The 13,027-nt window shown below is 36.5% G+C and overlaps 1 protein-coding gene across 1 annotated transcript in view; it reads right to left on the bottom strand.

The window, feature by feature from the left end:
• Positions 1-13,027, bottom strand: part of ARFGEF1 (ADP-ribosylation factor guanine nucleotide-exchange factor 1 (brefeldin A-inhibited)) — a gene marked incomplete at its 5' end in the record, with an annotated part of 67,663 nt that overhangs the window by 3,061 nt on the left and 51,575 nt on the right. The window contains 8 exons of the mRNA XM_010077119.1: positions 189-327; positions 1,265-1,433; positions 1,777-1,916; positions 2,765-2,894; positions 5,226-5,295; positions 9,945-10,083; positions 10,171-10,306; positions 11,331-11,460. Of these exons, the coding sequence (XP_010075421.1) occupies positions 189-327; positions 1,265-1,433; positions 1,777-1,916; positions 2,765-2,894; positions 5,226-5,295; positions 9,945-10,083; positions 10,171-10,306; positions 11,331-11,460 (1,053 nt within the window). The remainder of the gene's footprint in view (positions 1-188; positions 328-1,264; positions 1,434-1,776; positions 1,917-2,764; positions 2,895-5,225; positions 5,296-9,944; positions 10,084-10,170; positions 10,307-11,330; positions 11,461-13,027) is intronic.

Here is a 13,027-nt window from a genome sequence, read left to right as displayed (position 1 = left end):
GAGGCAGCATTAGTACCTGGAGACACAGCACTCTCCACATAAAAACTCTTAATATTAGCTGTGACCAGCACCATACTGTGTGAGCTCTAGGAAGTTTACTGCAAACAGAGTTCTATACTTTTAAATTAAAAAAAAAAATTCTTTAACACCAGAAATAACATCAACAGCTTCAGCTACATGGACCTTACTTTAGTAGTCTTTGTTGGACTTCCTCCCATGCACTGGTACGGCTTTCATCCATGTACATACGGAACAGAATGCGCAACCCACAGGCAAGACTACTAGTCTCCTGTTTCAGAAGATTAGGCTTTGATTTGCCTTTGAAACCTAGAGAAATTCCAAGCATCCATTTAGATTTTTGTTTCATCTGAAATTTTTCCTTACAGTCCCCCACTCCTCCTTCTAAGCCTCTTCTGTGCGTAGACAGTTAGAAGAACCACCCTATGTAAGTAGTCTCTCACAACATTTAGTACAATGGAGTACTGCTAAAGTTAAAAACCTACATATATACACTGCAATTGTGTTTGGCACACATTTTCATGTAAGCTTCCAAGATGACATGAAACCTGGGTGTATGATAAAAAGTGTATTCAAACCACCTGCACAATGGACCATTTTGTCTCACTCATATACCTATAGTATATACTGGTTTATTGCTTGGTTTTGACACAAATGTCTACAATACTACCGTTTCCAAAGCTGTTACTGTATAATTAAACTCCCTTGCTAGTGGAGATCCAAACTAGCAAAAAGCATACCCGCAAATATTAATACTGCCTCACTCAAGGTGAAGTTGTTCTGTGCATGCACACCTCAATACACAAGTCAGCTTGCTGTATACTCACAGCATGCATTCACCGTTAAAAATATGAATATAGCTAACTTTGGTGCAAGAAATAGATTAAATAAACACATTACTACAGAATGTCCATTTTCGATCTGTTTCAGAAAATGACATATACTTCACTTATAACCCCTAACAAGTTTTGGGGTTCTGTGCCTGCAGCTTCCAAACACGGGATTCACATCTACAGCCAGAGATCAGCTTGGCAGCTGTAACTCAGTGAAACCTTAAAATTTTAGGAAATCGAAAATATATTTGCACCTGCACAGATTAAGTCTCCTCCTCTTAGGGATTCTGGGGTTATGAAGTTACAGCCTGATATTCAATTTTGTAGTCAGCATCCAAGTACTTTTGACTTATTTTTTCATCAAAGAGAGTAACACATTCTTGCAAAATATTTCTCCAAGGTGACTGACTCACCTGCTTTCCAGAGAGCAGTTCTTTGTTCATTGTTTGAATTAAATGCTTTAGCAAATCTGTGAGATTCCAGCAGACAATCAAGAAGTTTGAAAAGCTGCTGTGATGTTAGAAAACGGTACATCCCTTGATCTTGTGTATCCACATGGACATCGAAGTCTACTGCATCTCTCTATTAAAAAAAAAGAAAAAAGAAAAAGAGATTTCAAGAAAAAAAGCCACAGTTGTCTTCAGCAAGCTCCTGTGACAACTCAATCCTACCCTGTTTTCATCTGTACTTGTATCCACATCCCAGTTACATAAATCCCTTTGAACAATACATGTTTTAATCTCCACAGTGTGTAGCCCTAGCACAGCAAATGCAATTTAATGCAAGATGTAAAAGATCTTAACAATCCGCTGGAAGTTCTCCAGTGCTTCTAAAAATTGTAAATCACAAGATGTTACAGTTTAAGAAACTTTATCCACTACAGAAAAAGCTGCTAAAAAGTGTAGAACGTATCAGTTCTGCTTACCTGTGCTGCTGCTAGATTCTCAGCATCCTCTTTTTTGCTAGTTGCTGGGAAGAACACAATATTATCGATAGTCTGAATAAGTTCCAGTTGTACAACACATTTGATCAAAAGAGCAGCAAACAACTTCTGTTCTGGAAATTCTTTAAAGGAAAGAAAAAGAAAATTGCTTGTTAACTAAAGAACCGCAATACTTTTTTATTTTTTTGAGCTATTTTGGGGCTAAGTTTAAGAACAGCTTAACTTCCAACACATTCATAAACCAAGCCTGGAATCCACCCATCTGAATCACTCTTCTGAAACCAGGACTGATCACCATGTTAACAATTGGCAGGTTTTAAAAAACTATTTCTTAACTTTAAAGTCACCTGCCATCTCTTAGACAAATATTAAATGTTACCTAAAAATCACCAAACTTAGTAACCTTGTTAGCATCAGTGCAATGGAACGAAGCAGAGGCTGAGACTGTCCACAGGCAGAGGAGGCTCAGGATAGTGCTGATATCACCGATGCTTGTTTGTACTTGTGGCAGGTACTAATAACACCAGACATGAGCATTTTAAGCACCAACACATAACTTTGCACAAGCATCTTAAGGGTTTAATATACTCTCTTCAAATCAGTTTAAATACACTTTTTTTTTTCCCCAGCTATTGCTTCTGTTGCATTCTTCACAGAAAGAACTTTGCTCTTAAGAAAAAAAAAAAATTACACATTTAAATAGCATTATAAGAAGAGTACTATTTTTCATATTTTGCTTTGAGTAAAAAGCCTACAAGTCAGCAGCTGAACTCTAGATTTTTAAAGCACAGGTCAAAAATGTGGACCCACAAGAGTCCAACAGAATTCCATCATACTACGTGAAAACAAAAATTCAGTAATTTCCTTCACATCATGTTTCTGAAGTTGTATCTGGGGTATTAACAAAAGATATCAAACATCTGCTAAATACTAACAGATAAACAATGCCAAATCACTACAAAACACGCACTTGCTGTTGGCCTGGTTTTACTCATTTCTTCACCTGCAGTGGACCCTGCGCTGGGTTGATATGGACGTCCATCTGAAGATCTAGGCTGAATAGAATCATGAATATCTACTGACTTCTGTGAGATTGTATCCTGGAAAGAAAACAAAACAAAAAAATTAACTTACAGAAAACTTCTGCAAGCTCAGTCACTAGTGTTGTGCTTTTCATAGCTTAAGACATTTACTGTTTCAACACTGCTCTTTTTCATTCACTTTAGTCATATTGGATATTAACACTCAAGAAAGATGTACTACAAAAATGACCTACAAAGAAAGAATTGAAAATTTAACAAGCAACAAATACTTAATTACACAGCAAAGACAATGAGCAGTATTTTGCATGCAGGTTTTTTGTATGCCATACAAGCATTAGTATGTCAGCAAACAGTTAGCTTGACTTTCACCAGATAAAGTGTATGAGGTTTGCAGCAAGGTTCCAATACTGGGAAATGAAGTATCTGCCTTGATCTACAATAAAAACCTCGAACAGCTTCTGTGAGAATTTGTTTTTCTTTTGTAACAGGTGAAAATCTGACAAGTCCAAACAATATGAGGTATCATTGAACTTTAATCTTTACTTGCCTTTACTCCGTTCAATGTTCTGAATTTTAAGCTCCTACTAACATGTCTGTTGGTGCTACAGGAATTTACCACAGTAAAATGACAAAGGAGGAGAATGTATGTATATCAAGAAAATGCTCTACCCTAAAATCTTTTTGCCAGAGAGTGGCTCCAGCAGACCTCTGCAATGTGTTCTGATTCTCTATGTTGTGTTGTGTTATCTTGTGAGATACACATCAACGACTCTGGGAGGTGTATTGCTGGGGTTTTGTTGTGGTTAATTTTTTTAATAAATACCTTCCTTCTTGATCACTTGAATGTAAAGTATTAAAATCAATGGTAATACCTATTGCTTTCATTTCAGAGAGCATTAATTGAAAGACGGGAATGTAATTAATAACAAAATACATTATAATTAATTGCAAAGCAGTTCTATGTAGCAATTACTGTCTCTTTCAATACCGCAGCATTTTTATTGGCATTTGTTCCATAAGCGCCACTGGAGATCACACATTAATTCCCTACATTGTAGTGTTAGCAAGATTTAAATCCACACATACAGTTCCTATAAAGAACCTCTCAACTTCTCATACCACTAAATAACCAAGGTTTTAATCTCTATTAAGTATAAATACACTTTTAATAGATACTATATTTATAGACAGTAGAATGCTTCATTAGATTTGAACTACCCGAACCAAAATTAGACAGAAATATCTAAAGCCTGCAAAAATGTTATCCTACCAAAAGAAAGGATCCAAAATGTATCTCCTCTAACACTCTTTGTTATACAAGTTCTGTTAATTTTCAAGTTGTAAAGTGTCTTTTTACACTGAAGACAAAAAATATTTTTAAAAACATTCATGTTAAACTATTTCAAAGATAAAAGATCTTTCAATTTATTCACGACTAAAACATTTCATATATTCACCACTTTTGCATGCTATTATATTTGGCACAAATGGATCAAAAATGTAGCCAGCATTTAGATCAAATGTTTTACACATCAAACCACTACAAATCAGAAAAGATAGAGCAAGCACATTCAGTCACACGGATATAAAATACCTGTACAATGAGAACCAGCCATCACAAACATTTACACACTGTTGTAAGTAAACTATGTTAATACTCCATAAAGGTAAATGGCAGGAGTCAGTCTCTGTTAGTAGAACTCATTTGGGACCATATCCTTGAGCAATTTTTACCAAATGCTTCATTGATCTATAAAGAACTTCATGCAGCAATCTTGTGAGAATGTCCAAAAGCTGAACTGATTCTCATCAGTAGTAAAGTAGCTACAGGGCTGCCACGTGTTGGCAAATCCAAATTTTACATCAGTTTATTCAATCAGTGCTAAGAAATCTGATGGTTATACATTTTTTCTATTTTAAACACTTTGACATTTAAGCTCTTATTACCAGAAAAATCTGAAGGAAAAAAAAGTAAATCTAACTGGCAATCTTTGACCTCCGACATTTTCTCATCATGCCAATGTATCAAAGAGAATACTGAGTAAAATGAAACAAAAGACATGCTTCAAATCAGAAAACAACTCAGACCCTAAATACAGCACTAGAGACCGCCCAGACATAGGACGTTACCTAAAACATACACAGATAATGACCTACAGCCAACATCTTGAAGCCAACTTTGCTGCAAACAAAAACAGACTTCTCTTTCTCAATTAATTCCTTGCCTCTTTTAAGCATTAAATAGCACTTTATCTGGAAAAAAAATCTTTTTAAAGTAAATCAAAATTGAAAAATGGGCTTAAACTAAGTATACTTTTGACTTATTCACAACACATTTGTAGCAAACTCTTGCAAGCTTTTAAAATATTTTTTATTTCAGCAGCTTACCAGTTTATCTTTTGCATCAGAGGGAGATCCAGAACCAAACTCCCCACTGACTGGTCTCCAAGTCAGCAGCCTTGAAAACACAAAACCAATGCCAAATTTGGTAACTTTGAAATACAAATCAGAACCAATAATTCTAAAAATTCCACTTCAATATGGTGGGGTTTTGCTTGTTTTAATTTACATTAATGGAAGCCAAACATAAAAAGAGTCAGATATAGATGCTTCCATAATTTAATAAGGTAATTTCAGTTTAAAGTATGCATTTTATTCTTTCACACATACTGAAAAATTTAAGTATTCTGTTTTTTGAACTTCAACATTTCTGTCAACTGCCTTGGGCGGACAACTGGATTATGCGGAGGTGGATTAATTTTTCTCAGAAATATTGGATTTGGCTTTAGGCAATGCTCTAGTGCCATTAGTGGGCCTTGATCTCTCACACTGCCTTAAGCTCCACCTGGAGTAAGGAATTAATCTACCCCAGGACACATCAGCAAGAACGTCTGGAGATGTTTTGCATTCTCTGTCTGGGATATGTTCCAGCATTGTGGTTCTATTTCTACCCCGGATTCAACACTTCCACTTAGGATTCATTGCTGTTATGAGGTACCAAGTCACTGACAATACTTCCGATCTCTTCTCTGCAGTTTTCCTATAGCACACTGCTATCTTGAGGATCTTTGCCTTAAGCACTATAAAATTTCTACATTAATTGTAACTTATTGAGGCTGCCTGTGCCTGCCAAGAATTGAGAGAAATTGGATTAAATAACATCACATCTACAGTAAGATTAAAGTTATTTGTCATTGTTAACATCTCAAACTATTTAGCTTCAATCTGTGTGAGGCAACGCTTGATGGACATCTAAGTGAGATCTTTCCCACTGTGTAAAGGATCCTAAATTAACACATCACTGATCTCCATACAACTAAAGACCATGTAAATAGAAACACAAAGTGGATATAAGAAAAGATAAAATATTGAGGCATTTAATGAGACAACAAATAAAGCACAGCAGAGAACTGAATTGATTCTTGAAAGCTACCAGGACACAAATTGCAGATTATTCTGGGTTAGAGGTTGTTAAATACAGTGTAATTTATTTTTGGGCTATAAAGTCTTAAAACTTCCATCTGACAAAGGAGGTATTGAAATAACAAGCCATTCTGAGCCAGTAGAGGCCAGATCATCATAATTTGTGAAAGGGATCAATTCTTACTCTTGAATTTCCTGAGGACAGGAGGGCACTCACCCAGGCTTTCTCAGTGCCAGCAAGCCAAGACTTGCACTCATGCAGCTTCAGAAAATTTCAGTTAAAAAAAATTATAAACAGAATAGAAAGTAAATAAAAAGAATTAAAAAGAAACTATTAAAATGAGCTAATGAAGTATGGGCTGGATGAGAAAACAGTGAGGTGGATTGAAAACTGTCTGAACAGCTGAGCCAAGATGGTGGTGACTAGGGGTTGAGTCTAGGTGATTAGGTTGATTAGGTGATCAGTTGGAGGCCAGTAACTAGTGGTGTACCCCAGGGGTCAATACTGGGTCCAATTCTGTTCAACATCTTCATTAATGATCTGGATGACAAGGCAGAGTGGACCCTCAGCAAGTTTGCTGACAACACAAAACAGGAAGGAGTGGCTGATGCACCAGAAGGTCTTGCTGCCACACAGAGGGGCATCAACAGGGTGGAGAAATGGGCTGACGGGATCAACTCCAGGCACCAGCACAGGCTGGGGGCCACCCAGCTGGAAAGCAGCTTGGCAGAGAAGGACCTGGGGGTCCTGGTGGACACAAGGTTGGACATGAGTCAGTAATGTGCCCTTGCTGCAAAGAAAGCAAATGGTATTCTGGGCTGCATTAGGAGAGTTGCCAGCAGGTGGAGGGAGGTGATCCTGCCCTTCTGCTCAGCACTGAGTCCAGTCCTAGGCTCCCCAGCAATAGAGACACAGATGTATTGGACAGAGTCCAGCAAAAGGCCACTAAGGTGATGACGGGACTGGAGCATCTCTCCTATGAGGAAAGGCTGAGAGAGCTGGGACTGCTCAGCCTGGAAGGCTCAGGGGGATCCCATCAATGAGTATAAATACCGGAAGGGACAACGTAAAGAGGACAGAGACAAGCTCTTTCCAGTGATGCCCAGGTTCCCTCCTTGGAGATATTCAGAACATGGTCCTGGGAAAACTGCTCTGGGTGGCCACGCTGAGCAGGTGGGTTGGACCAGACAACCTCCAAAGCCACTTCCAACTTCAGCCCGTTCTATGTATTCTGTGTTAGCATCTTCAGCTATCAACACCTCAATGATTTTGTGGAAGTTTGGCAGGAGTAGAGTTGGGGCTTTTCTAGCAAGGGATCCTTGCTGAAATCGGTAGCTGAGTAAATATTCTAGTACTAAGTTTTCCAAACAAGGAAATAATATGATCACCTCTCTTTGCAAAAAGGTAACTTGCCAAGAACCAGCAGAAGCTAGTACTGCAACTAAGAACTCCTGCAGCCAATGATGCAACTCTTAAATTGAAGTTACACAATACCTGGAAGATGTTTTACATGAATGCTAAAAAAGAACAGATGTAATCCTACCTGATCAGATTAATAGAAATCTCTGCCAGAAGATACTTTACACTCAAGAGATTCATAGCATCTGACTATTGCAAGACAATTATCAATAAAGCACTTGCCCACAAAACTTTTGTCTTTGTCTTAATCTCAACATTAACTAATATTGCATTACTTCCAGACATCAGGAAAACAAGGGTCAAAGGAGCAACAAGGTGGGTATCAAAATTATGTTGTTCAAAAGAAATAAAAAAAATTTAAGGCTGGGAGGGCAGGAAAAGCTCCACCGCAAAAGTAACACTAACAGAGGACTAAGAAGGAGTCACAGAAAAAGTACCAAAAAAGGAGCTGTACAGAAGGAGGAAGAAGCATCTTCCTAGGGCTCAGAAAGAGAAGAAAAAAAATGAGTGCAAAGTCTCCATTAAAAATAGGAACAAATACCTGTATATTGTTTTCATATTTTTTTCTTACCCATCTAAAAAGTTTCAGCTTTAATCAAATGTGGTCAAAGTGAAAAGACTATTTCGAGCAGTTTTATGTCACCCAGCCATTGTCTGGAAAAGAGCAGGTGTACTTTCACTGTGAAAGTGACTGATTACACATTACACATGTCCAATGGATTACTCATGTATAAAATCCAAGTAAGGTTTACTTCACCTTGCAAAAGTTGGGAACTTCCCAGAAGTGTAAGAAGGAATAATATAATAAAGTTCTCAAAGAAGGCATAGAAAGATTAAAAAAATGAGATGGGAAATAAAGCATGGAAATGTATGGAAGGAGACAGATACCCTCCTAGGAAAAATAACCCATTTGAAACGCAGGAGCGCTGTAAACATCAAAAGGAATAATGCACATATTTCAAAAGAGATGTAGCTAAAGGCAACAAGAGTATTTTGAATGTGCCTAAGCATTAAGATATCAAAATGCTGCTCTAGAGGGTTTCCAATATTCATCTATAACAAATACCCAGAAATCTAAGTTTCGATCATAAGTTGAAACCAAAGCAAATGTTCTGCTAGTGTGCACTCCAAAATCTTTCCAAGTATGGGACACAGTAAGTTAGGGCTAATTTAACTGCACTTTTACATCCAAAGATTTGGTTTCAAATTTTATTGTTGGCAGTTGCCAAAATGCAAAAAAATTATCTTGCTAGCTCCCAGAAGTTTCAGCTTTATTTTAGTATTATCTTTGGATGCAATTAATCAATACCTACTCACACAGAAAAGTAGGTGAGGTAGTGACAGATGGATTAACTTCTATTTTAAGCATGAATTAAGCTCTCTTACAGTGCTCTCTGATATGTAACACTAAAATTAAGGAAAGACTGATATGCAGAAGGTTCGCTTTTGCTTCAGTTTTCCTCAGGCCTGAACTAGGTGATACCCAGAAGCAAATACTATGAACTAGTTGACAGACACAGAATAAGTAATAATACAACAGTTCAACATTAAGACCATCAGATGTGAAACAAGTAGTGTTTCACCTCAGTGTTGGTAGGGTAGGGGAAAAACCCCTTGTCTTTGGTATAACGCTGGACGTGATTTCTTGTTTTTCTGCTCTACAATGTATATGTATAACATACTACTCAAAATAGTACAGCCTTGTTCCAAGAAACTTCACATTGAGTTATAACATGAAGGAAGGAAAGACAGTTACCAAATATGCAGGACAATTTACATAAAAAGATTAGGATTCATAGAAACATATGATGGAAGTTAACCATTAAAAGCAGAGACTTAAATCTATAAGACTGCTACAGTATTTTAGCATTTTGTGGAAAAAGCTTCACATGGACAAATTACAAATTATGCCTATAAACAGCATTCTTCTATTACAAAAGGAAAATGACCAAAAAATCAGATAATACTTCTCAAAAAAATCCAACATTTTAAAATTGAATCAAGTTACACTTTTGGGTTTGGGCTTTTTTTTTTTTGCTTATCTCCCATATGGTATTTCTAGTTTTTAACGGTTTATCATTACAACACAAAAGTAGGATATCTAGCACCTAATTTATCATTATGTTCCAAGAAAGTGTGCTTCTATTCAGTTCACACAGAAGAGCTTTTTATTCACCCCATGTATTAGATATCTAACAGTTTGAAATCAATAAGTCATCTAGCTAAACTATTTTACGAAGCTTAAATATTAACAGTCATCTTACGCATGAGGGATTGTAGTTTTGAAAATATCCAGCATGCAAGTGCAAGTTTTATCCCAGATTTCTAGGGTAAACTTTTCACCATTTAGGATGACAACATTTTCCAAACAGTTTGTACCAGACCGTGCCAGTTGTTCATTGTCTGTAAGAGACAAACAGTGCATTTGTTTATTCACATTCAACATAGTAAAATGTTAACATTGTTTAACATAATTTGGTACAGTCCTACCTTGCTGCACACACCAGTACAGCTGTGCAAATATATCATCCAGAAGAACATCACTAAGTACTTCTAAATACTGTGTGAATACATCACATATTGCATAAAGTGCATGGTTGCAAGTAGTTGTCATCCATTCAGCTTTCTAGGAAGGGGAAAAAAAAGTTACAACTTTGTTTAAGGTAAAAATTTTAGGATACACATCCATGCAGACAGATGGATATATGTTATTTACTCAATCTAAAATGCTTTATAGTGACATGCAACTCCTTTCTGTATCTCAGAACCCCCAAAACTTGGAGCCTCAACTTTTGCTTTGCTAACTAGCAGGTTTAAAAAATTACAGAAACAGACAAACAATTATTCTTGGAGACCAGATTATAGGACTGACAAGGACTTACATCATGAAATACTGCGTTTCACATCAAATTTAGTATCCAACCCTAGCTCGATAGTTTAACATCAAGCTAAGTTTTCTGTGTTTCTTCTAAATATTTTCCAGGGAATAAAAATTCAGAAAGTGAGACATGTCCTTCTACAAATAGTCAGAGCCTCCCAACAACAGCTGACAATTTTGATCAAACTTCTAATAGTACTGATTTATTCATCATTTACATTAGGAAGCCCATTCTGTTTCACCTCCTTGTCAGGACAGCACCTGGTCCTGGTTTGGCAGGTCAAAACCAGTTTGGCTTGTCAAAAGGGTGCAGTGAAAGCATAGTGGCATTTTGGGGTTTGTCTGGTTTTTGTCCTAGTCATCAAAAAGTTTTGAACTAACAGAGCTTACTTCTTCTAATAGTGACTTCACTGCTGCTAGCAAGCCTCGTTCCATTGAGCATGTTGCCATGAAATGATGCGTCTCAGATTCCAGACATCACGTGTAAAAGCTGCAGTTCGTACAAACCCTAGATACACTGCATTTTATGCTATTCTTCTATTGTTTGTACTGTAAACTACTAGGCCTTTTACACACATGCTTTACAAAAAATTAGAAAAGTGACAACACCGCTAACAGAATGCTAATAAAACAAAATAAAGCCACTAGAACTCCAGGTCAACCATTCAAGTTTTGAGGTTTGCCTTACATTACTTGATAAGCTATATTACTAATCAAGTTTTCCACTGTAAATATAGATCTCATATAAATTATCTTCCCCCACTTTTTTCACCTCAGTCTGCTGTTCTGGCAGTTTCATGTTATCAAATATCCTGAAGACAATCCGAAATAAATCTTGCCACCAGTGTTTTTCATAAGTATGGCCGTATGTCTTCATTATTTCAAACATTACTGTTAAGCCCCTGAAATGAAGAAAGAACAACATATATTAAAGGTTACAAAAAGACACACTAGACCAAATATGTCCAATTGCAGCAGCGATAACAAAACTCAAATGCTGTTAAGAACATTATACATTGATCTGATGTGGATCAGTCACACAAATACGCTGAAATTAAGTAGAAAAGCAGCTTGTTTAAAAAGCACTTAAAAGTCACAGGTAACAGTAAATACTTTTGAGAACGGCGGTAATTCAAATTAAAATAAGAAAACAACTTATTTACAAAGGACTACAAAAATAAAGGAGCAAGTATTTCCAGGTAAGAAATACAGAGGTCTAGAATTAGTATTAATCTTCATCAGCTATGAAAGCAGTCCAGATGCACAGCTGGCAAGTAGATGTGTAAATTTAAAGTGATCTGTACACCATCTCTCCTGTCTAGCATCAGAACAGCTACATCTCAGAACTGCAACAGAATACACTTTATAAGAGAAAAGCCATATTAAAGGAAAATAAGCAGGTTTTACATGAAATCAAAGTACAGGCTTTTCTTTTTCAAGCGTTTCAGCAATCCTCAGCCAGTTAATGAACCATGGCACAAAACCAGCTTTTTAAATCCCCAAAACAGCAATCCTCAGCCAGTTAATGAATCATGGCACAAAACCAGCTTTTTAAATCCTCAAAGTAAGTACGATGGGCAAGACAAAGGAAGGCAGACAGGAGTGGGGTCATGAGCTGTAATTAAAACCAAAAAAAGAATCCAACAGAATTTTGCTGTTGGAGTCCACTAAAACAAAACCTACTCATTGCATGGAGCATTTTACATTTGTTTTAAACAGAACAAAACTAGGAATGCGATGGGAGGCTTACCCAGGTCAACTATGACAAATCACTAAAATGGAATAAGTAACAGGGGCATACATCATGGAGTCAAACATCATACATTTATATTTACTAATGAACAGAGGAACAGTATTGCCACTGGAAAAATACAGATTTGGTTATTAATCCAATGTAATATGTTAATTTAAAAAAGGGGGGGGGACTTAATGCATATTGACCATTTAGAGTTGACCTTCCATATGAAAATAACGCTTGTTATATGTTAGGAAAGTTAAAAGTTGACTTTTACATTTTACTGTGTTCTGTGCATAAACCACCTTCATTGCATCTGACTGTAAGCTGAGCTGAGCTGTTCTACAGAGTTTACAGGTTCTACAATAAATGGAAAACAGTCACTATATTTTAGTTTAAGCTTTAAGTTATTTTCAAATGAATGACTTAAGTAGGTCTTATCCTTGTGATTTCATGGCTATTCGTCCTAAACAGGCACTATTTGAATATTTAAGGTAATGTAATACTTACCTATTTAAGATAATGCAATCACAACCATGAAAGTTCATTATTTATAACGGAGGATAAAAATTTCATATGTAAATAACATAAGACTTTAATTTCTACATTCTAGCACCTATTTAAAAGGTGTTTTTAAAAGTCTGGTGTTCCCACAGTGCTATCACCTAAATTACACACAAGTCATTTTACAACAGCTACGTTTACTACGAGTTGCTTCTACTTTAAAAGTGTAA

Source organism: Pterocles gutturalis, unplaced genomic scaffold (genome assembly GCF_000699245.1).
Source record: "Pterocles gutturalis isolate BGI_N339 unplaced genomic scaffold, ASM69924v1 scaffold21098, whole genome shotgun sequence".
In the NCBI taxonomy this organism is placed as follows: Eukaryota; Metazoa; Chordata; class Aves; order Pterocliformes; family Pteroclidae; genus Pterocles; species Pterocles gutturalis.
This window is presented reverse-complemented; position numbering and strand designations above follow the sequence as displayed.